We start from the raw sequence: 22,524 nt of genomic DNA on the forward strand, positions 1-22,524 counted from the left end.
TGTCGCAAACGTGTGGGAGGCTTTGAGCTGCTCGTTACGTAGAGGCTGCCGCCTACACTGACCTGGATATCTGTGGCCGAGGAAGGCTCTGCCGACCTCGTTTCATATCAGTGCTTTAGGACTGCGGCACAGCGCGCGGACCTGTTTTCAGCTGCAGGGCCCTCGTGCTGAAGGCTTTGATCAGCAGCGGTGTGTCCGCGAGGACGGACCGTTAGCAGCCTAATGGACAGGATCGATAACAAGGCCGGGCTGAGGACGGTTATCGTGTCGTGTCTGTGTGTCTCTGATCACGCTGCGTGTCCGACTCGCTGCTGCGTGGAACAGGGTCTCTGTATCGTGCACCTCCGTTTACTCCGACATCAGTATTTACTTCTCTGAAGCAAGGAAGTGGAGCTGGCGGAACTCGGAGAACGTGAGACCGGAAGTTGTGTGACTTGACCGCCATAATAAAAGCCCTAAGTAGTTTTGTTTACGCTTATAAATGGCTTCTGGGGTTAAACAGAGGAGTACAACTGGAACAAAACTACAGCCGACTTGTCATTTGTAAAATAACGTTTCGTCCTTTGCCAGTGCCGTGTATCCCGAATGATCTATCCACGTTGGTCGGCTTTATTTTGGAGTGTGCGAGCGGAAGTCGCCCTTGGCTCTGCGTGCGCTGACACTGGTAGGAAGTGGGATGTGGCCAGGATGTATTTATGCTGCTGTCCGAGATGTGAGAGTCAGTAAATCAGCTCTGCCTTTAGGGCCCGTGTTCCCCGGCGCTCACAGCGGGGGTACGCTCACTGACGCTGCCCGTCAGCGTGGTTCGTGTCAGGGGTCGAAGCAGCCGCTGTGCTGTCCCCGCCTGGACGGCACCGTGCCCGGGAACACTTTGTTGAATTTGCGCGTGGCTGTAGCCTGAGCTTTACGTAATGACAGCATGTGAATGACATGTTTGGCTTGTGACTTTCCAGCACTGCACATCCACGGTTTTAAACACATGTCAAGAACTCAGCCTCAGATGATGATGGAGTCCTCTGTCGCGCTCGGCAGGCTGGAGCTGGCCCACAGCTCCTCCGCGGGTGGGGTGACCTCTCGGCTCCCCGGAGGCGCACCCCCTAAAGAAAAGCCCGGACAGCCACCCTCAGGGCTCCAGAGCCAGGCTCACCTGAACGGCTGCGTCCCGCTGTCACACCAGGTGGCGGGTCACAAGTATGGAGTGGATAAAGTGGGTAAGTCAGCTGCGGACTCGGATCACCCTGCACTTACAGTTCCTGTCACACCTTCGTGTGACTTCATGTTAGCTGGTTATTCACACGGAGATCTGACGTAATCCTGACAGGTGTTAACGCACCTTTACACGCAGACACGCACTCCTTTGTTTGTCCTCATAGAATCCGCAGACATGTGTCTAATGTCCATGTGTGCAAACAGCAAACTTACACACTGGACTTTTTTGAGTGTTTCCATGATAGGAACACATGTGACAGTTTCTCTTTGCAGTTCTCTCTGTGCTTTGCAAACGTGGCGCTCTACAGTATCATTTCTTCGTTGAAATACCAAAATTCAGAAAGTTGTCCATCGTCCCGCTTGCTGCAGTGTAGGGGTGAGCGTTATACACTCAAAATTATAGCACAATATTTGAGGAAAACACATTTTCTGTATGTGTGATACAATGACTGGAGAACACTTTGATGATGGCTGCAGGCAGAAGCGTTTATAAGCATTTATCCTCCTTTTCCAGTGACTTACTGTCACCAATGACACATTTCCTAATTTGAAGTATGAATCAAGTTCCCAGCAGTGTCGTAGTGCAACAGTAGTGACACAGCGTGAGTCAACTGTAGACACAAGTGTAGCCTGAGCAGTTTTGTTGTTTTTAGTTGTGCAACTACTGCTGAGCACCTCAGCTTGAGCTCCGACTCTCAGAGACCTGGACTTGTCTTAGTGTTGCCAACACATGTGTTTACTTTACCAGTGTTATCATGGAAAGATGTGTACCTGTAATACTGGAGACTCTATTATATGACACAGTTACAGTCAGACAGAAATGGATGGATTTTGATTATTTCCACAAAGGTTGCCAGCTTCACACGAGTCAATGACTGTTGATAGTATTATTACAAATCTATCCCACAGAGTAATTGTAAAGGTGTCCCACAGCCTGTTTCACAGTAATGGTTGTGCAGCGGTCTTTGATCACGTAGCTCACAGGCTACAGCCACGCTCTGTCCACCTGACGTAGTCGCGTCTTCACATCACTTTGAGATTTTTGCTTTAAGAAAGACGTTTTTCATGCAGCTGCACGTCTCTTATCAGTTCAGCTTCTCTCTGTTCCTCATTCATCGCTCCATATCTGCTGCTGTGTGGTTTCACAATCACCAGATATTTGAGGCTTCTTGCAGCCTGAAACGTTGTGCTTGAGAACCTCCTGCTCTGGATGAGTACTGAGAGACGTTTATCTGTTTATTGGATTATTATTAAGGTACAAGGGGCTAAATCCCATCACTAGATATCAGTGCATTGCAGATTTCAGTGAGTGTATGCTGTCAGTCTGCTGTTTACCTCAGCTGTCGATACGTGTCCACATCCGTTTGCCCTGAAGGAGGCTGTAAAACTCTGGAGTCAGTGAAACTGTCCAGCGACACTGAGCACTGCTGTTTCTGCAGCTGTTAGCTGACAGCGGCTCTGACATCACTCAGTACTCTCACATGATACGAGAGTATTCAAGCTGTTTATCAGAGGACGAGTGTGATTCTTAGCCTGACATAATGTTAGCTCGAATCAGATGTTGTTGTTTGGCCAGCTCACGTTCAGGTGTGTCGGCTCACATGGATGATTTACTGACAGTCAGGAACTTTGGTAAATATGGGGAATAAATGCAGATGTTTACGCAGTGATTGTGCTGATCAGGCTGACTCGGATGTTTGTTTTAAACAAACAAACATTTTTCTGTGTGCGTGTGTGAACCTCTTTAATCTGAATATTGTTGTGAGCTGTCAGTGAGGCAGCGACAGCACAGTAACATCGGAGGGTTCAGAGGTCGAGCAGGTCAGCTGCTGATCAGAAGGTCGGTGGTTCGATCCCGGGCTCACTCAGTCTGCATGTCAAGTATCTTTGGGCAAGTTACTGACCTCAAGAACAGAATGAATATTAACAAAGAGCACTTAAGCTCCAACTGACGGGCGTAGAAAAGGCGTGCTGTGGCTTTTATGACAGTTGTAGAACAAGTTGAGCTTGTATGATCTCCTCCCACTGTTTTCAGGCCTCTGCTGTGCTGTTAAAGGTGTTTTTGCAAACGATTCCTCTGCCACTGTCCAGGTTTCAGGTCTGAGCAGCTGCTCTTTCTGCGAACAGGAACAACACGAAACGTCTCCATAAGATTCTTTGTCATGACCGGAAACATGTTTGGTTTAAGTGAGGTTTGCATAGACTGGACCACGTGACACTGACACACCCACTGCTCTGAATTCCCTGAATGCCCCGCCCTATTCTCACAAGCCGACTTATTGTAGTGAGCCGGAGGGTTAAAAGGACACGTTTGACTCGATATTTGCATTCAGAATACGTTATCTTGGTCGTCTGTGCACATTTTCTCTCCATCTTCTCACGGGTGGGGTCAGTGTCACGGCTGCAGACCCTACAGAAACTGCACAGCTGTGTCATTGTCTGTGGCACAATATTTGATTGCAACACTTTGTGTTGCAGCAGCAGGTGTCACAGGCGCGACTGTGGTGATGGTGCCCACTCATGATCTCTGTTGCCTTTCAGAAGCATGACGACGTAGTTTGGTTGGCTTTGTTTCAGCAGCCTTACAAACACGTAACAGTGACACAATCACAATTTCCTTTTCTAAAGTGTTTAAGGTTTTCTGACATGAGCTCTGTCGCCTGTGTGAACTAACATGAGCCGCTGCTTGTATTCGGGCTGGTTTTCATTTGATGGTGTTATTTTCCTCTGCAGGAAAAAGCCGTCATGTCCAAACACAACATGTTCCCACCAATAAAATACCAGCAAACTGTAAGAGATGTGAATGTGTGTGTGACCGAGAGCTCGTATTTGTCATGTGTGTAAATGTGGGGAATCATTAAGTGTTGTGTTTTATTTTTCCTCTCTGTGTGTTTCTGTCAAACCTTTGATTTAAGAACTTAAAGCTCAGTGCTGAGTGAATTGTTTATGGTTAAACTGTTAAAGTGTCTTTAAACCATCGTCTTACTGTCCTGCACCTGCAGCCGTCGGCCTTTTTCTAAGTTTCCATTTTCAGTAACTTTGGTGTTTCTTGCAGGTATTTTGCAGCATCCAGATGGAACAGTCCTCAAACAGCTTCAGCCTCCACCCCGAGGTCCACGAGAGATGCAGTTTTACAGCATGGTACGCACACACACACACACACACACACACACACACACACACACACTGTACCGGGTCACATGGTCTCTTTGCCCAAAAAATAAAAACAACATTTATGTTTCAAAATATTGTTTTTAAACTTTGTGAGTTTTCAAAATAAAACTGATATTTTAAGGAGATTAGCAGGAAACATGTTTGTGGTGATAAAGTTAACAGACTTATAAATGCTGCTCAGTAAGTACATGAAGGGCATTAACTGCCTTGTTTTCCAGCTCTGCTGCCACAAGGACGCAGGTTTGCAGCGTGAGTCACAGACGAGACCAATTCAATTCAATTTTATTTATATAGCGCCAAATCACAACAAAAGTCGCCTCAAGGCGCTTCATAGATACAGAGAAAACCCCAACAATCATATGACCCCCTATGAGCAGCACTTTGGCGACAGTGGGAAGGAAAAACTCCCTTTTAACAGGAAGAAACCTCCAGCAGAACCAGGCTCAGGGAGGGGCGGGGCCATCTGCTGTGATTGGTTGGGGTGAGAGAAGGAAGACAGGATAAAGACATGCTGTGGAAGAGAGACAGAGGTTAAACCTCCAGACCAGAGTAGCCTGGGCAGGTTTTTGTTTGCTTGGTTTTTTCCTCCTATTATATTTCAAGTGTAACATAATGACTTCACACTTGAACTCAATCTTGTGACCTTCAGAAGCTGCACGATGCTGTCTCACAATAAAGCTGAAACATGTTCTACCCAGGCTGTTGGATCTCGGGTGGAGCTTAAAGTTCCCCCGGGGTCACCGGGTCAGCTGTAGCTCGCAATGTTAGATGGATGAAGAAATGTAAATTCCTAATTACCAGTACAGCAGCCACAGTGAGCTGCTTCACTGTTTTCTTCAGAGCTGTGTCAGGTCAGTCTGAGGCTAACATGTGGCTGTCGTTTGACGGGATCCCAGCAGCAGGCCCACACTGACCAGCATCGCTCCCAGTTTCCAAAACTTTACTAAGCTCAGGAGGCAGTGTCATCAAACACATGCTTGCTCTCTGTTTTTACCTTCAGGAGACTTTAAAACAGTCCCAGTATAAACAGATTTAGCCACCCTTCGCTTCCAGTACACTGACCTCTCTGCACTATAAAGAGCCTGAGTATTATTTTCGTGGTGGGAGGCACTGATGCCAAAGATTGTTCAGTTCTTTGCTGCACCATCTTCCTTTTCTTCATGCCGTCCTCAGAGATGATTTTAGTTGCTGTAAAAGCTTTGGCAGGTACTTCTTCACATAGATAAACCATCGTATGTCTTTCTGTCCCAGGTTTATGCAGAGGACTGCTGCGATCCCTGTCTTCTCGAGCTCCAGACGTATCTGCCCAGATACTACGGCACCTGGTCCTCTCCTGACAGGCCCAATGGTAAGACTGTGGTGTCACACGGACAACAGCTAGTGTTAGCCGGACAAAAGACAAAAAAGCTAATAGTGAGTTTAACCGTCTCCTCTCTGCACACTGTTTACCTGCGTGTGAGCAAAGATGTCTCAGATCAGCAAACAGAAACCTGAGAGCTTCTGACCCAGTGCACGCTGGGACCTCCAGCTCCAAATACCAGTACAGACTCTGACATTTTACTGTAACAGTGTCAGTAAGGACCTGTAGCTGTCCGCAGAGTCAAAGAGAAAACCCGTGTGTCCTCGATGAGAGCTGTGATTCGTGTCCATCCTGGTGCATCCAGATGTGTGATTGTTGGTGCAGGTGTTGCACTGCGGGCGTGTCTTCATATTATTGTTCTTACAGGAGGTAGATTTTTAAAATAAAACTCACGCTGATATGCCAACAAGCTCCGTGAACGTTCATCATCACAACAATCAGACAAACTAACACCTTCTGTTGTGCCTGACAGACCTGTACCTGAAGCTGGAGGATGTGACTCGTCACTTCATCAAACCCTGTATCATGGATGTGAAGCTGGGCCAGCGGAGCTATGATCCGTACGCCTCACAGGAGAAACGGGAACAGCAGATCAGGAAATACCCGCTGATGGAGGAGATCGGCTTCCTGGTGCTTGGCTTGAGGGTGAGTTTGAGTCGCGGTGCTGTGACAGTAAAAGCACGCACTGGTTTACACGCAGGCCTGCAGATCAGTCGGTGTCCAGATGCAGAGTCTTTGTGTGAAGAGCCAAATATCCCCCCGAGTGTTCCTGTAGGAGTTAAGAAGGTGAGGAGAAGGTGCAGTGAGCACTTTGAAAGCAGTTTGTGGAGGAGAAACATCAGCAGTGATCTTAGAGAAGCAACTGTTGCTGCCCGTCACTCTGGAAACACCGAGAGAACGTTTGGTAACGAGAGGAAACAGCTGCCAGTCGGAGTGGAGGCCCCGGCAAATTCACCCCAACATCAGTGCGCTGCTCCAAAAACCCAAGAGCAACATGGCTCCCATCAGACCTCAGTCAGCATGTTAAATGTTGACATGACAGTGCAGAAAACGACCAACGCCGCTGTCAGCACGCCGCTGTCAGCACGCCGCTGTCAGCACGCCGCTGTTCTGCAGGCTGTGAGTCTAACGTGAGAGGTTGACTGATCTTATGACTCGCACATGTTTCAGTGTCTTTCGTGTCAGTGAAGCTGAAGGTGCTCAGTATGTAAAAGTTGCATCTTTTCTCCAGCACGTTTAGACACCTTTGCTAGTTACATCTGCTGAGACAGCTGCATGCAAACAAAGAAAGCATGTAGAAAGGCTGGTGTTGGTTCCAACACAGACTCACATCTTTATTTCCACAGTATCAGTAAAGCTGACGTCTGCAGTAACCTGCAGGAGGAAATGTCTTTGCTGCACAGGCTCACAAATCACTACGATAAGGAGAACGAGTAACGTTTGTCCTGGAGTGGACCTGGAAATGGGTTAATCTTTAACCCTGTAATAAATCAGCTGAACAGTGCGCGGCGCTTCCATGTGCATGCACACACAGCCACACCCACTTGTGTCCACACCAAACAAACAGATAAGAGGAACGACAGAGACGGCTTATCTGTTTGAAAGAGAGTCACATAGCGAAACCTTTATCAGGTCGATCAGTTTCCATTACAACTTGTCAGCGTCATCATCCTCAGTAGGAGTGCTGCTACTTCAAGAGTGTGGTAGTGATACAGGCCAGCGCTGGTTTCATGCTCACTCTGATACTCTCCTTTATTTGTCTTTGAACAGATGTTTAAAAGCATCAATGTGAATGTGCAGCTGAGCTCTGACTCCAGGACTGCATTCAGTGTTTCCTCCAGCTCGTTTGCTGTGGTGTGAATGTGTTGATGACTTGTTTTCACTTCTCCTCCTCTTATTGGTGTGATGTGTCTGGGTCAAAGGTCAGAGAGCCATGAAGTGCAAAGGCCGCCAAACAAGTTTCTAGTGGAAGAGCGCACTTGTTCTGTGTCTGGGCTAATCTGAGGTGAGCATAAAGTACAGAGGGCTCCTGTAGACTGAGCTAATGGTGACACAAAGGTTGGATTTTGGGGCTTTTCCCCTTTAACCCTGTAACACCAACTCTGTCACATTAGATACATTTTCTCCCCTTTGCTTCTGTTTAAGATCAAATGTAGCAAACATGAGACGCAGACATATACAGAGATATAAAGAAATCGCTGTGCGTGATCCTCTGCCAGAGGCCTGGAGCTTCAGGGTCCTGTGCAGTGTCTTTGCTGTTTCTGGGACTGTGTCCTTCATGGTGGAGATCTCAGATGTCGTTCCTGGGATCTGCTGAAGGTCTGGTCCTCATCACCCGATGCAGATCTCGGTAACCAGGGCGACATTTGAGCCGCCGTGGCTTCAGTTATGTCTCGCTCACAGTGGATACAGACGGCCGGTCAGTTTACAGGGTGAGAGAGTGTGCGGTATGAAAGAGGGGAGGATACGTGTGATTCGGTGCTGAGACGTCACGGATGTGTTTTGCAGAAATGAGTCATAAGTTTCTAGATGACTGTAGATGATGTGAAGAGTGTTTAGCTTCGATCGATGGGCTGACGGAGCAGCAGCTTTATAGCTCCACACCCTTTGTAAACGGCTCATAAAATGCGATGTCTGCGTGTGGACTTTAGCTGAGTGCTCAGTGTTTATCATGTGGTCTCTGCAGAACAATGGGACACTGCAAACATGTCCCAGGGAGCCAAAGAAACCTGTTTGTGTTGGTAAAGTGTGAGGTTTTACTGAGGTCAGTTAAATAAACACATTTGCAGTGTCCATGTGAGTGTATGAGCATCACATGCCATTTATATAGTTCTTTTCTAACATTACTGAACACTACAGTTTCCATCATACAGCCCAGTTTGATCTTAGGTGGGCCGGACCAGAATATGTCTCGGTTTATTTTGGTAAGTAAATGAAAGAAATCTGTCAGCATCACTCTTTAGGCTTAAACTGTAAGTAGTAAATGTGTAAAATTTAGATAACATCATTTATGCCCGAACTGGAGATTCATTCTGGAATTACAGGAATCTCATTCCTAATGGCTCTGGTGTAAGGTGGGGAAGGTCTGGAGTAGGGATACAGATGTTGCTTGAACCCATGTTGGCTCCGCCCACTAATATTCAGGTTGAAATGGGGAACACGGCTAACGAGGCAATAAATAATTCATCACAGCTCATTCTCCCAAACGTTAAACTTCGGTTAGAGCAATAACAACAGCGTGTTCACAGGACTGAACGTTGGACTCAGCTTCAAACGTCGGGTCTGTGTGTAGGTTGTTGTACTGCCCTCTGCTGGTGACAAACACCTTAGTGCAGCTTTAAACCAAACACTGATTATTCAGTAAAAATAAAGTTCTATTGTAAAAGCAGAAAGGTTTAAAAATGCTAATCTGGGAAACATTTTACAATAACATCACACTAGTTACACCGTGTACAGTAGGGGTGCAACGATACACAAAGTTCACGGTTCGTTTTTTTTTGTTTTTTTTTGATACAAAAAAAAATGTTCATACCTCTTTAATTTGTCATTTATTAAAATTATAAATATATATTTGAACTCAAACGTACAGTTTTTAAATTTAATGTTGCTGAAACAACAAAGTAATAAATAAATAAATCTATCTGATGGAGAAATCACTCATCTTTGGAAAAGAGAGTTTATTACAGAGAAATGTCTCTTTCCAAAATAAAAGCTCTACTATACGCTTCTTCTGGGCTATATTCTCAGCAGCATATTAAACATATCAGGTCCCCATAAGGAGAATCATGTGCTAACGGCTGTCTAAATGACTCGGCTAAAGTTTGTAGTATGCGTGCTTGTTGTTTTTGTCTGCTTCCACTTGTCTTTGCACGAGGATGATGTCGGAGTAAATGTGCAGTCATATTCGTTGTGTTCCCACTAGTGCTGAAATGACGTTAACGCCACAACACGGCAAATCTCCGTTAACGAGCTACCGCGGATCGCCCCGTGCGTGGGGCTGGACGGCCAACACGTTAACGAGCTAACTGCGCTAACACACTAGTTCCCACCAATGTAATTGAGCATTGCTGGCACATCCAACATACTGTTTTACTTTAGTCCATGACGCGCTTACCTTCAGGGTCATACGTCACATGAAAACCAAAATAGTTCCAAACGCCAGATCTGAATGAGGGTGGGGGAGGTTCAGTTTGCCATGTTGCAACGAGCTTAGCTTCTGTCTTGCTAGCTTGCCCTGCGCTCAGTGGATCTGTGTTCGACAGTGCAGCCTAGGCGGAGTAGTCGAGCGCAGATCCACTGAGCGCTTGACACAGACAGCATCGTCAGAAGGAAAGTTGATAAAATAAATGAAAAATGTTGTATTGTTTGATACATATGCGTACGGTTCAATATTGATACGAGTATCGTTGCACCCCTTGTGTACAGTTATCACTGCTGCTACATCACTGCTGGTAATCCTCACAGTCATAATGAGTGTTTATGAATGCTATGGAGGAGTAATGCTGTATAAATGATAAATTAAGCTTTTACTAATACCTTAGTAATGCTAAAGTTGGAGTGCTCTCTGTAGACTGATTCTAAATGCTGTAAACATTCATCAGCATTACAGTGGAGCTGTACGCTACTGACAGGAGCGGTGTGGCTATGCATCATGATCAGAGGTTAGCACTCTGATCTGAGGGCGTTCCTGTCTACTTCAGTTGTTTACGTAGAGAGGATGCTGCTGTTTGCTGATCACTCTCTTCCTGATGACGGAAACAGAAGACAGCATGTCATTATTATGCTAAAATAAACCTGTGACAGTTGATTAGTTTGGCTCTAAATCCATTTTGAGGGTTGTTTTTTAGTTTGTGGAATCTTTGTCATGGCTGTCTTGATTTTTAGATTTAGTGAATCCCCTTATCGTTCATGATCATGGGATTGCAGACGTAAATATGTTGAAAGGCTCCCAGCATGCATTGCATGGGTTTGTGGACAGAAATGTCAGTCTGAAAGAGCTGCACAGTGTTTGAGTCACGGCTCTGAAGCTGTGTCGGTGTGTAACTCTGCATTCAGCACATTAACAGAAGCTTCTGAGCTCGAACCACTGCTGCAGTTACACACATGCACACACGTTTGTGTAGTTCTGGGCCACTAGGTGGAGGCAGCCTTCAGATCCCGTTCTCTCATTGGCTCACTGTCTTCGATCAGTTTGAAGTCCTGAGCGATCAGGCCTCGTCACAGCTCACAGATGTTGTTGTGCCGTCTCAGCAGGAAGTCCAGGAACCTTCTGGGTTTGCTGCCAGCTGCTGAATAAGTGACTCTGAGAACAGCGACACTGTTTCAAACTGATGCAGACGTTTGTTTTAATGTGAGATTTTCTTGTATTCTCAGGTGTACAAGGTGTGCACGGACACGTTCGACTCCTATGATCAGCATTATGGAAGAGGATTGGTTACGGACACTCTCAAAGATGGTATGTGTGTGTGTTTGATGAAATGTAAACAGGGGCTTTACTCCCCCACCCCAGGGTCACGCAGCTCATATCATGCTGTAGTTTGTTGAACATTGACTGCTCCTCCACATTCACCCGATCTCAGTGCTGGGGTGTGGACGCTGCGTGAGTCTGTGCCAGTCAAAGGCAGGTCTGCAGGAACAAAGGGGCTCCAGCCTGATGCTGTTAAACCTCGTTTGTCTCTTGTTTCTTCCTGTTGAAGCTGGAACCTTGTTAAGATTCAAACATGCAAAATAGGATTTTTTACCATTTTTCAGCTGATGTGAAACTTCTGATCGCGCCTGTGTTAGCATGGTGTACACATCAGTGTGCAGCGTGATTACAGTGTTACAATGGCACACATAGTGGAGACTAGGGCTGCCACGAATGATTATCATTCGATTAATGACCAATTATTTTTGCGATTAGTCGACTAGTCAGATCATCATCCATTGGACGTAAAACGTACAGCTTATTGCACCAGCAGCATCTGCTCTTATATAACTATCATTAGCTTACAGCTTTAAGTGTTTAAGGTATGTGCTAACTAAAAATAAAGACAAGATGATAGTTTATTAAATTTTAATGAAATTTGCAGATTGTTTCGGTGAAGTTTAATAAACTCCTTGCTATCTAAAATATAACAGGACACCGGAGTAAATTCTCAGCATCTCACACTTCTGATAATCAGCTGTCTGCTTGACGTTTATTCAGCTGTGTAAAAACTATAGCTTTAATCTCAGCCAAACCGATTTACTCAGGAACAAATAAAATACTAAAAAAAGCCAAACAATAACATTTTTAAGTTATCTAAGTGACTTATATATCATGTTTAACCTGAGTAGCGAAAGACGGCGGTGGGTTTGAAAATGATTTGCCGGGAGTCCGGTGTTCTCACGGCTCTAGTTAGCCTAGCCCCTGGCTAGCTATCGAGCTAGTGGCTAACAGACGTCTCTGAAAACGTGGGAGCGCTTTTGAAAATATGTGGTGTCTTGATAAACTGAGCAGATATTTGAGGTTTACACAGCTACATTCTCGCCTGAAAATACGTTAAACGTTTATTTTGTGACCCAGAAAGAATAATAAGAGTAATATTAAAACTAACTAGCTGCCGCCATTGTTGGAAACTGAGCTGGGCCGCGCTATGAATTCTGGGACACAGCTTCTTCTTCTTCTTCGGGGTTTAACGGCAGCTGGCATCCTTGTACATGCAGTGCTGCCATCTTCTGTTTCAGTCCGTTATTACACTCTTAAATCCTACTACTTATTCCTGCGTCTTTTGGGATCTTACAAAGCTTCAAACGACGCCTCGACTATTAAATCAGTCGTCAACGATTTTGATAGTCGACGTAATCGTGACTAGTCGACTAATCGTGGCAGCCCTAGTGGAGACACAGGCTGCACTTGAGTTATTGTGTGTTATTGTTATTATTATTGTTGTTATTATTTTTGAACGTCTTCTCCTGTCCACCAGGCTTGTCTAAATTCTTCCATAATGGAGTCAGCCTGAGGAAGGACGCCGTGGCGGCAAGCATCCGCAGAGTGCAGCGGATCCTTCGCTGGTTCGAGTCCCAGCACCAGCTGACTTTCTATGCCAGCTCCCTTCTGTTTGTCTACGAAGGCCTGCCCTCCTCGGTCTCTTCATCCTCCCTGTCGTCCCTCCTCAGCAGTCCATCCGTCAGCCCCACTGTGATGGTAAAAACGCCCACGTCTTTGTCATCAGGTGAAGGCGGCACGGAGCGGAAAGCCAGACAGGGAAAGCTGGGGCAAGGAGAGGAAGTGGCCGAGTACAACAACAACAACATCCAGGTGGCAGAGCACTGGGACTACAGCCTGGACGCTGTTTATTCCAATCGCAGGAAAGGCGAGGACGGTCACAGGGGAGACGGTGGCGCTGTGAGCGCCGTGTCTGGAGACGGCGTCTCGGCACCGGGTGAGGAGGACAACTCTGCATGGAAACAGTCACGTGAGCTGCAACCACCTAATGGGAACGGAAACAAATCCCAACTGCAAGAGAAGGACGTGGACAGAGAGGACGGGGAGGAGGCGAAGGACCGAGGAGGCGACGAGACGGAGAGCGGCGCCGGAGACGTGGAGGTGGAGGTCAGGATGATCGACTTTGCTCATGTTTTCCCGAGTGAGAGCCAGGATCACGGCTACATCTACGGCCTGAAGCGCCTGCTGACGGTGCTGGAGCAGATCCTGTGTGATGCAGCGTAGAGCTCGCTCAAACAAACCCCGCCTCCTGCTGAAACGACGAAGCATCATCTCACCTGACTGTGTGTGTGCAGCGGAGGCAACTGGGCAGCTGTGTTCTTCAGCACGACATGCACTAACCAATCCATGAAGGCATTAGGACCCCACACACCGCGTCTGCAGCTCACTGATGCTCACAGGGTCACCTGACCTCAGCGACCTCAGTTTGAGTATCTGACGCCACGGCCAGTGAAACTGTGACGGCACGTAGTGTAAAATGATCAAAGGTGTCGACCGCACCTCTGATAACGCTGCCGACGGCTCTGCGGTGTCTCGCTTTCAGGCGCGAGCTGCAGACCGCAGATCCACCACCTCAGTCCTGATGTTTCCTGTCAGCTGTGCAGACGGAGGGATTTTGTTGTTCCTGGATTCACAGGGTCAGGATTGTGGTGACTTCTATGCAGTCTGTGTGTAAACTACCTAAAGCTCCAGCGCTCATGCTACACTTCCTGATCATCTTATCATTCACGGGCTTAACTGGATTCATTTGTTTACAGTGTGGCGTCAGATTCCTAAAGCAGGGCTGGAAAGCAGACGTGAGTCAGGGATGAGGCGGGCCTGTTGTTGTTCATTCACTGTCTAAACATGTCTAACTCAGGTATTTACTGTAAGAAACAACTTAATGTTAGTGCTACCGTGCTCCCCGTCTCAGCCATGGCGTGTTTGATCTTCGACACGATCGAGCTCATCGGCGTTGACCCGTCGTCTTTCACCGTGGCTGCTTCTGTCCTTGTAAACGTCGAGCTGCCACATCATCCTCTCAGACGCGCGTCTGCTTCTCTCTACATTTGGATTTGTCGTGATGACTCCAGTGCCATCGTTCTGTTGTTAGCTTAGGCCAGTGATTTGATCGTGTGAGGAATTCATTTCTAACTTCTAACTGGGTAACAAGTGGAAAATCAGCCATTATAACTGGGAAGGGATCGTGCGTGTGTGTGTGTGTGTGTGTGTGTGTGTGTGTGTGTGCGTGCGTGCGTGCGGCAAAGTGTTTCTGCGCAGTGTACCAGGGGCACGGAGAAAAGTTGTCGTACCATAGGCACGAAGAGTGTGTGTGTGTGGCAAAGTTGTTCTGCTCGGTGTACCAGGGGCACGGAGAAAAGCTGTCGTACCATAGGCACGAAGAGTGTGTGTGTGGCAAAGTTGTTCTGCTCGGTGTACCAGGGGCACGGAGAAAAGTTGTCGTACCATAGGCACGAGGAGTGTGTATGTGTGTGTGTGTGTGTGTGTGTGTGTGTGTGCGTGCCTGTGTGTGTCTGTGTGTGTGGCTGGTAGAAGGGACGTGCTGCACTGATTAATACACGATGTGCTATAAGCTGAGATGATTCCCTGAGGGTAGTTTTAAGATTGTAGGAAGAAGTTGTGTGTCCCAACTCGTTCTTACACGACTCTCAGCTGAGGGCAGCTTTGTGTTTGTTCGTGCTTTGGTAGGATGGAGCTGCTGCAGATGACTGTATCACACCAAGTTCAGGCCCCAAAGCTGCTCCGGGTTTTCTTGCGGTCCTTGGTCTTGGTAATGAGGCTGATATTAAAAAAGAAAGTTGTTTTAGAAATGGTGACGCAGCTCCGGGAACAGGAAGTCCCCGCTGGATGTGGGCGAGAACGAGTAGGAACAGTTGAAGACTGCTTTTCTTAAAAATGTGACCTTTTGTCACGATCTCAAAGTTTATTTAAATTGTCAACGAGTATTTTTTTATCTCTTGTAAATTCAGTGCTGAAATATCTGCTTCCTGTCCTTTATTTTGGAATCTTAGCCCCTCCTGTCTTTGACCTGGAATGGCAATAATCCCCCTGCTGATATAAGGCAGCGTTCTGGAAAAGCGTGCGGCGGTGCTCGTGATTGATGCTGTTGCGTTGTGTGAACGCCTCTGCACCATGACTCCAGCTGAATCACATGACATAAGGAAAATCTCAAAATCCTGATGTTTTGTAAATGAAACTGATGTATTTGAACTGTAATGTGAAGCAAAAGCAAAGGTTGACACTTTTCTCTGACTTTGCTTCTTTTTATAATTTCATTGATTTTAGGTTAATCTTAAAGGATGTTTACGGGAATTTTTTTTAAGCGCTGCCTTATTTTCTGGTAACACATCTGGATCATGATCATTGTGGCAGCTCGTGACTCTGGGCCTGCTGTGTCGTGGCTAACTAACAGAAGGGCATTGTGTTCACCGAGTCAGGGCGTGTCCCTGGGGCCCGGCGTCTCGGTGCAGGCAGCTTTACCAACATCGCGTCCGCTTTGTTCCCAACGTGAACCTGATGACACCGGCGTGTTGGTCTGCTAACACTGGTCACAGGTTTGTGACATTTCTCATCTTATTCCTGCTTCACTTTACAGCCAGTCAGATGAAGCATATCATATTATTTCTGTCGTTGTTGTTGTTGTTTTCTCCCTTCACTCATTTGTGCATCGATCTCTTTTGCAGTACTTTAGGTGCAAACTGAAAAAGTCTGAATCACTGACTAAATTGTAACAACAATCTGCCTAATTACCCAAATTTATTCATTTGCATCTCAACTGTAATATAAAGTCAAAGTGAATAAAAACTTTAATCTGCTTTGAGTGCTTGTCTGCTTTTTAAAACAAGACTGCGTTGTTCATCTTAAAGAGCTTTACATATGACCTTTGCTCTAACAGGAAGGTAAGATTCAAGATGTTGAAAATGAAGCTGACATATCGAATCAAAGTCTCTGTTTAGAGAGTTAGAAGAAGGAAACGTGGATGGAGAGTGCCGTTCTGAATCTCTTCAGGAAAAAGGTTTAAAGGTTTAATCTGTTCCTGAACCTCATTTCTTCAGGTATGTTTACATCAGGATCCAACCATCCTTCAGCCTGATTTTACCTTTCAGGACCTGGAAGTCACAATGAGGCGAATCCAGGATGTTTTTTGCACGCTGGCATACACGTTTAACTTTGAGGCTTACTCCAGTGAAGAGTCACAGCAAACTGCAGAGAGGAGAAATTTAACAGGCTGCATTTGGAAAGCTGGCCAAAGCCAGCATGAGCTTCATCATGTGATCCTCAGTTAACATGTTCTGATCTTTTCAGCCAATCAAAATCATTTTGGCAGTATTTGAGTTTTCCGTGTGACATGGGAAGGCCGGCAGTTCGCCTTGTAATCGGAAGGTTGCCGGTTCGAGCCCCGGCTTGGACAGTCTCGGTCATTGTGTCCTTGGGCAAGACGCTTCACCCGTTGCCTACTGGTGGTGGTCAGAGGGCCCGGTGGCGCCAGTGTCCGGCGGCCTCGCCTCAGTCAGTGCGCCCCAGGGTGGCTGTGGCTACAATGTAGCTTGTGTGAATGGGTGGATGACTGAATGTAAATGAATGTAAAGCACTATACAAATACAGGCCATTTACCATGTCAGCTGGACAGAGCTGCAGACAGAGGAGTACCATTAAACCTGAGATGGGTTTAATGTTTAAATACAAACTGTGGTTCACATGAACTGTCCTTTCATCCAGCACAGTTACTTTGAGTGACAACACTGATTTACTTAAGTGTGTTTGTGTCACGTGTTGACTGAAAGCTTGCTGTGAGCACTTCCTGTGGAGCAGCTCCTCTTTCAGCACTGGACGTGGACGGTCCCTGTACCCTAGGAGTCTGAGCTCTTAAATCATCTTTGTGGAATTATAAAATGGTCTGAATTTTCATTTACTGGATTTGTATGATAAAGAGGCTGAAGAAAAGAGAGGCGACAAAAACAGTGCAACTCCCTCTGGCCATTGTTTTTTCAACAACAAACATATAAACAGTTTGACAAGCTGCGTCGTTCCTGACACCAGAACACAGCCATGCTACCTGATTACTACATACTTTAACCATTTTAGCAATATAAGAGATATTTTGATATTTTAAATCTAAAAACTCTGTCTTGCAGTGCAGTGCTTGGTTTTGGACTCCATATTTGAAACTAGCCGCTCCAATCTTAATCGTTTTGGGGATTAGAAGTGATGGTATTTGGACCAGAGTGTAAAGTACTATGTTATCAGGTAAGCTTGGTTAGCAAGCATAGATCTTCCTTCTCTCACCCCAACCAATCACAGCAGATGGCCCCGCCCCTCCCTGAGCCTGGTTCTGCTGGAGGTTTCTTCCTGTTTAAAGGGAGTTTTTCCTTCCCACTGTCGCCAAAGTGCTGCTCATAGGGGGTCATATGATTGTTGGGTTTTTCTCTGTACCTATGAAGCGCCTTGAGGCGACTTTTGTTGTGATTTGGCGCTATATAAATAAAATTGAATTGAATTGAATTGAATGGAATAGATGTATGGGTGATGGTTACACTCATAAGTACGTGGAAAATGACTCTTTTTGTTGTTGTTTTGTTGATGTTTTTATTTCTTTTTAATTTTAGTATAGTACTGTACCACCCCAACAGACCACTTTGCTATCAGACTGTAGGTTTACTTGTGGTTCCTAGAGTATGTAAAAGTAATTATTATTCATCTCTGGCTCTCTTCCACAGTGTTGCTTGTCCATTCTTTCTCCCCTCACCCCTAACTGGTCTTGTCCAGTGATCGCCAAGTCTAACCCTAACCCTGGTTCTGCTGGAAGTTTATTCCTGTTGGGAGTTTTTCCTTCCCATTGTCGGCGAGAGCTCGCTTATAGTAAGGGTCTTATTGTAGGGTCTTTAGTTTACAATATAAAGTGACTTGAGGTGACTGTTATTCTGATTTGACGCTATTGAATTGATTTGAAAGTGATCTTGAGGTCATTGTCAGTGCAGATGCACCTATAGTATCAATTTGAAAATCCTACATCGTTTCTCAGGTTATCGTGTTCACAGATTTGAGTGTCTGAGACCCCCACCTGGGTAGAGTGATAGGAATACCTCAAGCCATTGAGGCTAAGAGCTAAAAAGTTATTTGTTTTCAAAAGTAGAGCATTTTCCCTGCCAAATCCTGAGGATGCGTTGGGGTAACAGATTATAAAGTCCACCCCGTCTTTAAACTTGAGCTGTACTGGTTAGATTACTGGTTAAATTACCATCATTGTATTCATGGTCTTAAGTTGACGAATCCTGTCAGGTGAAAATGTGACCTTTGACAGCTAATAGTAGCTTATATATTCCTAGGGTATAAACTCTGCCTTCATATCAAATCTGATATTTTTGGCGTGCAGTTGTTAGTACCATGGCCTAGCAACAAAAAGGTTTCCGAGATCGAACCTGCTGGACAGCCAGGTCCAGGAGTTAGCATGTTCTACCACAACCATGCTAACCAGCCCTGTTCTGCAGTACTTTGTTGTTCACACACAAAAAAGAGAAGCTGTTCTCTGGCTTTGTCAAAATAAACTGCTATATAACCAGGCAAAGACACCTGGTGTTACCTAAGCTGGGGCGTGAACACACTCTGCCTCGGCCATGCCCAAAAGCTTACATATAAATTTGAAACTGATAGTTTGATCAGAACACAGGGGTGTTCTGTAGCTCAGGAGGTAGAGCAGGTCACCTACTGATCGGAAGGTTGGTGGTTCGATCGTTGGCTCCTCCAGTCTGCATGTCAAGTATCCTTGGGCAAGATACTAACTCCAAGTTGCTCTCCGATGCGTCCATCGGAGTATGAATGTGTGTGAATGTAGTTAGATAGCACTAAGTATAGATAAAGTGCTTGTGAGAATGGGTGTGATTGGGTGAATGTGGCATGTTGTATAGAGCGCTTTGAGTGCTCCTAGAGAGTAGAAAAGCGCTATATAAGAATCAGTCCATTTACCATTTTAACACGTCTCCGAGCTCCCAGTGTGTGCCATCCAGGAGGTGTGGGATTGCTGAGAACCAGGGCATGTGGGGCCAGAGAGGGGCCACCAGAGAGGGGCCACCAGGACCAGCCGCACATCCTCAGTCTGGACTCAGCGGAGGACCAAGTGGAGGAGGGAGAAGCCCCGTGACATTTCCTGAGCAGCATGGCGATTGTCTGTAGCTTGCTGCAGGAGCTGGGTTGCCACTGGTCTGAATATGGCTGTAGGGTCAACCGGCTGCCTCATCAGGTAGTCCCGGTTGTCCTGCCAGAGCCAGGACTGTGGCAGCCAGAGGTGGTGGCGTGCCATCCAGAATGAGTCTAAGGAGCAGCCGGTAGCTATGGTTTGCTCTTTCATGAGCGAGGATATGTGCGAGGAAGCAGCCACCAGCTCCCCTGCACTTTCTGGGTCCCCGTGACTCGCTTGCAACTGATGAGCCAAGTGCCGCAAGTGGAGCGACAAATGGCCGTCGTGTTGGATAGACAAGCCTGGGTCACCATGACCCTGTGTAGTTCAGCCAACAGGGAGTCCATCACCCCCACCTCCCTTTTAGGACATGCAGCCCTCCCCAGGAGGAAGCCCTAGGGGGGTGACCAGAGGCAGATCCAATAGGGGCAGGGGGGCCCACAGGCAATCTGCTCTCAGCCATGCATGGCAGACAACCGTCTGCAGGAAGGGGGCCATCAGTGCAGGGCGGTAGGAGCCTCGACTGCCTGCAACATTTTTTTCGTACCTCTGACCTGTCTTCCCAATGTTATGTTTATGTATTCTATGTCATGCCTGGGGAGGCAGCTGGGGGCTGTGCTGGGGACCGCTGAGAGTCACTGCACATTTCAGAGATATTTAAAAGATGCCTTCATTAATGAGAAATGTTATAAATGGTTTCATGCAGCTCCTGAAATATACACAAAGTATTTTTCAGTCGGGGTTCAATTTTTAAATTATGCTCCATTTTAAATGCTTTCTCCACCAGCTTTTTTAATGGTCATAAAGTCAGCGTGCCCAAGCTTGCAGCTCACGTCCTGGACTTGTGCTGGACGTTTCTGGGGCACCTTTGCACAGGCCGAGTCCTGCGATCTACGCTTCGAGGGGTCAGTTCTGATCAATGTGATGAACACAACTGTTTTTCTGAAAAAGTAACTGATTCCTTTGACATGTCAAAGTCTGACAGGTGTTTATTTTGATATAAAAATATATTTTTTTAATCAGAATAATCATTCAGACAAGAATACACGAGCTTGTCAGCTTTATCGTTCATTGCTAAATACAAATTCATCTGTTTGGAAGACCTTTGTGGATTATTACTACGTTTAACTGAGCATGTGAGCAGGAGCTCTAAATACAGGAGGTGGTTGTTAACCAGCGTCTGAAGCACCCAAACAGTTCGATAAGCAGGACGCTGGCCTTCTTGTTCTGCCTCTACTTAGTGTCAGTTCTATAAAACATGTTCCTGTCGCTCATTTCATTTAGAAAAAACAAGAAAAAAAAATCACAATATCCAAATTAACTTCAGACTAATGCATAACAGAGTCCGTTTCTAAAAACATTATTCACTTAAAGTTTAACATGTCCAATATTCAGATTTGCTTTCTCGTGTCTGCGTTATATAGAAACTATAACTACACATTATTTTGTGTGTTAAATGTGCTTCTACTTCCTTGCTAGATTGTCCCACTAACAGTAGCGGGACACTGAAGTGCGCGTCTCAGGTACACAGCAGGTTATGCATGCAGACTGGATTGGACAGATCCAGACTTTCTACAGCGCAGACTGGAGATTCCTATCAGTCTTCTCGCATTAATCTGGAATGCTGAATATGTGAAACATTTTCCTTACGATGTGTTCCGTCTAAAACAGCACCACAGTCGAGCAGAGATCTGATGCTTCCTCCTCTGATACGGAGCATTATCGGGAATGTGATCAGTCGTGAAAATAATCTTCCAAGAACAGACAAAACCACCTGTTGCTGATTTCAGTAAGTGTGCAAAAAACAGATTGTTCCCGTAAACCCAAGCAGTTTGTTCAAGGACAGCCGAGGACAACTGAAGGTGGACAAACACATTCTTCAAGCTGTTACTTGCAAGTTTTTCAGAAACGTACTCTCTGCTCACTATAATCTGTTCAGGGCCTGTGGAAAGTACTTGAGGAAGATCCTATAAGCAATCTCGTACGTGTCTCCCTGAGGTTTGGTCGGGTACTTTCTGCCGTTGTAAATGAATCCTTTTTCTATTTGGAATACCGCTTGGTTGAAGGCCGCCTGCTTGAAGGGTTGTCCGCTGTTCAGGCATTCCACCAACGTTTGGACAAACAGGCCCCATCGCTGGGCATAGTAGTCCTCCATGAGCCCCCCCCACTCTTTGCTGGCATAGTCCAGGATCTCACCACTGGGACCCCAGAGAGTGATCTGGTTTCTGGCATTCATGTCATAGAGCTGCGCCTCCTTGTCATCGACGGCGAGGGACCGAGCTCGCTCCAGCCACGTCCCCAACAGGAAGTTTCGGTTGCTACTCAGCAATCGATTGAGCTCCGGCAAGAGGTCATAGACTAGCACACCACCTGCCGTCAGCAACTCTGACAGGTTTTGCTTCTTGAAAGCATCTGCGATATCTCGATAAAAGGACGTCGTCAGTACTTGTAGCACCTCCCGTGTCACATCCACAAGATCGTACCTGAACGTCTCTTTGGACATAAGAGAAGGAGCTGCATCCATGATGAGTTTCCAAGCTTTGTACAAGTCAGCGGGGTCATACCAAAGCCCAGTGTTCATGTGAAAGGATGGTCTGCGGACCAGTGGGCTGTGGTTGTGGTTTCGGTAGTGTGGGTCGCTGCAGTTGTAAATGCTGGCAAATAAGAGCCTCCATGCAGCAGTCAGGCTCTCTTGTGTATTGCCATAGCGACGTATGGCATAGAGCGACACCCACTTGGCCAAGTTGACTGGCTCCTTGCGCCAAGCCAGCTCACTCATCAGTTCGTACGTCACGGGATTCTGCTCAATGCCTTCTGGTGTCATGCCTATGCCTACTAAGGTGGAGTTTGGGAAATGCAAGGCTTTAAAAGGGCCTGAATTGATGCTCTCAACCGTACCAAACAGCCCACTGTTGCCCCCAAAGTTCTGCAACATACACCAAATGAAGGGCTGCCCATAGAAAGACTCTGTGTAGGAGAAGATTGGCGCGGTCTCTGCAAACAGGTCCAGCACAATCATCCGTCCAAGCGGCACTCCGTGTAGTAGGGCCTGAATCTGGGCTGGTTTCCAGAACGCTGCATCGCTGAAGAACAGCCAACCTTGCATCAGCCAGACTGCCCGGGGATCAACTGGAGAGA

General features: G+C 46.4%; 2 protein-coding genes and 1 long non-coding RNA gene across 3 annotated transcripts in view; 2 read left to right on the forward strand and 1 right to left on the reverse strand.

The window, feature by feature from the left end:
• The window catches only part of LOC146513266 (uncharacterized), a 242,356-nt gene extending 226,330 nt beyond the window's left edge, over positions 1-16,026 (forward strand). The window contains exon 2 of the long non-coding RNA XR_014875869.1: positions 14,745-16,026. This is a non-coding gene — a long non-coding RNA (uncharacterized LOC146513266). The remainder of the gene's footprint in view (positions 1-14,744) is intronic.
• On the forward strand, positions 1-16,026 carry ipmkb (inositol polyphosphate multikinase b). Its single transcript, XM_085171368.1, has 6 exons — positions 1-1,211; positions 4,265-4,350; positions 5,635-5,731; positions 6,216-6,388; positions 11,117-11,198; positions 12,691-16,026. Exons 1-6 carry the CDS (start codon positions 926-928, stop codon positions 13,434-13,436), a joined length of 1,470 nt encoding a protein of 489 aa, XP_085027494.1. The 5' UTR covers positions 1-925; the 3' UTR covers positions 13,437-16,026.
• naglu (N-acetylglucosaminidase, alpha) overlaps positions 13,834-22,524 on the reverse strand; it is a 15,708-nt gene continuing 7,017 nt past the window's right edge. The window contains exon 6 of the mRNA XM_085171355.1: positions 13,834-22,515. Coding sequence (XP_085027481.1) covers positions 21,311-22,515 — 1,205 coding nt within the window. The 3' untranslated portion in view covers positions 13,834-21,310. The remainder of the gene's footprint in view (positions 22,516-22,524) is intronic.

Source organism: Neolamprologus multifasciatus, chromosome 8 (assembly GCF_963576455.1).
Source record: "Neolamprologus multifasciatus chromosome 8, fNeoMul1.2, whole genome shotgun sequence".
Lineage (NCBI taxonomy): Eukaryota > Metazoa > Chordata > Actinopteri > Cichliformes > Cichlidae > Neolamprologus > Neolamprologus multifasciatus.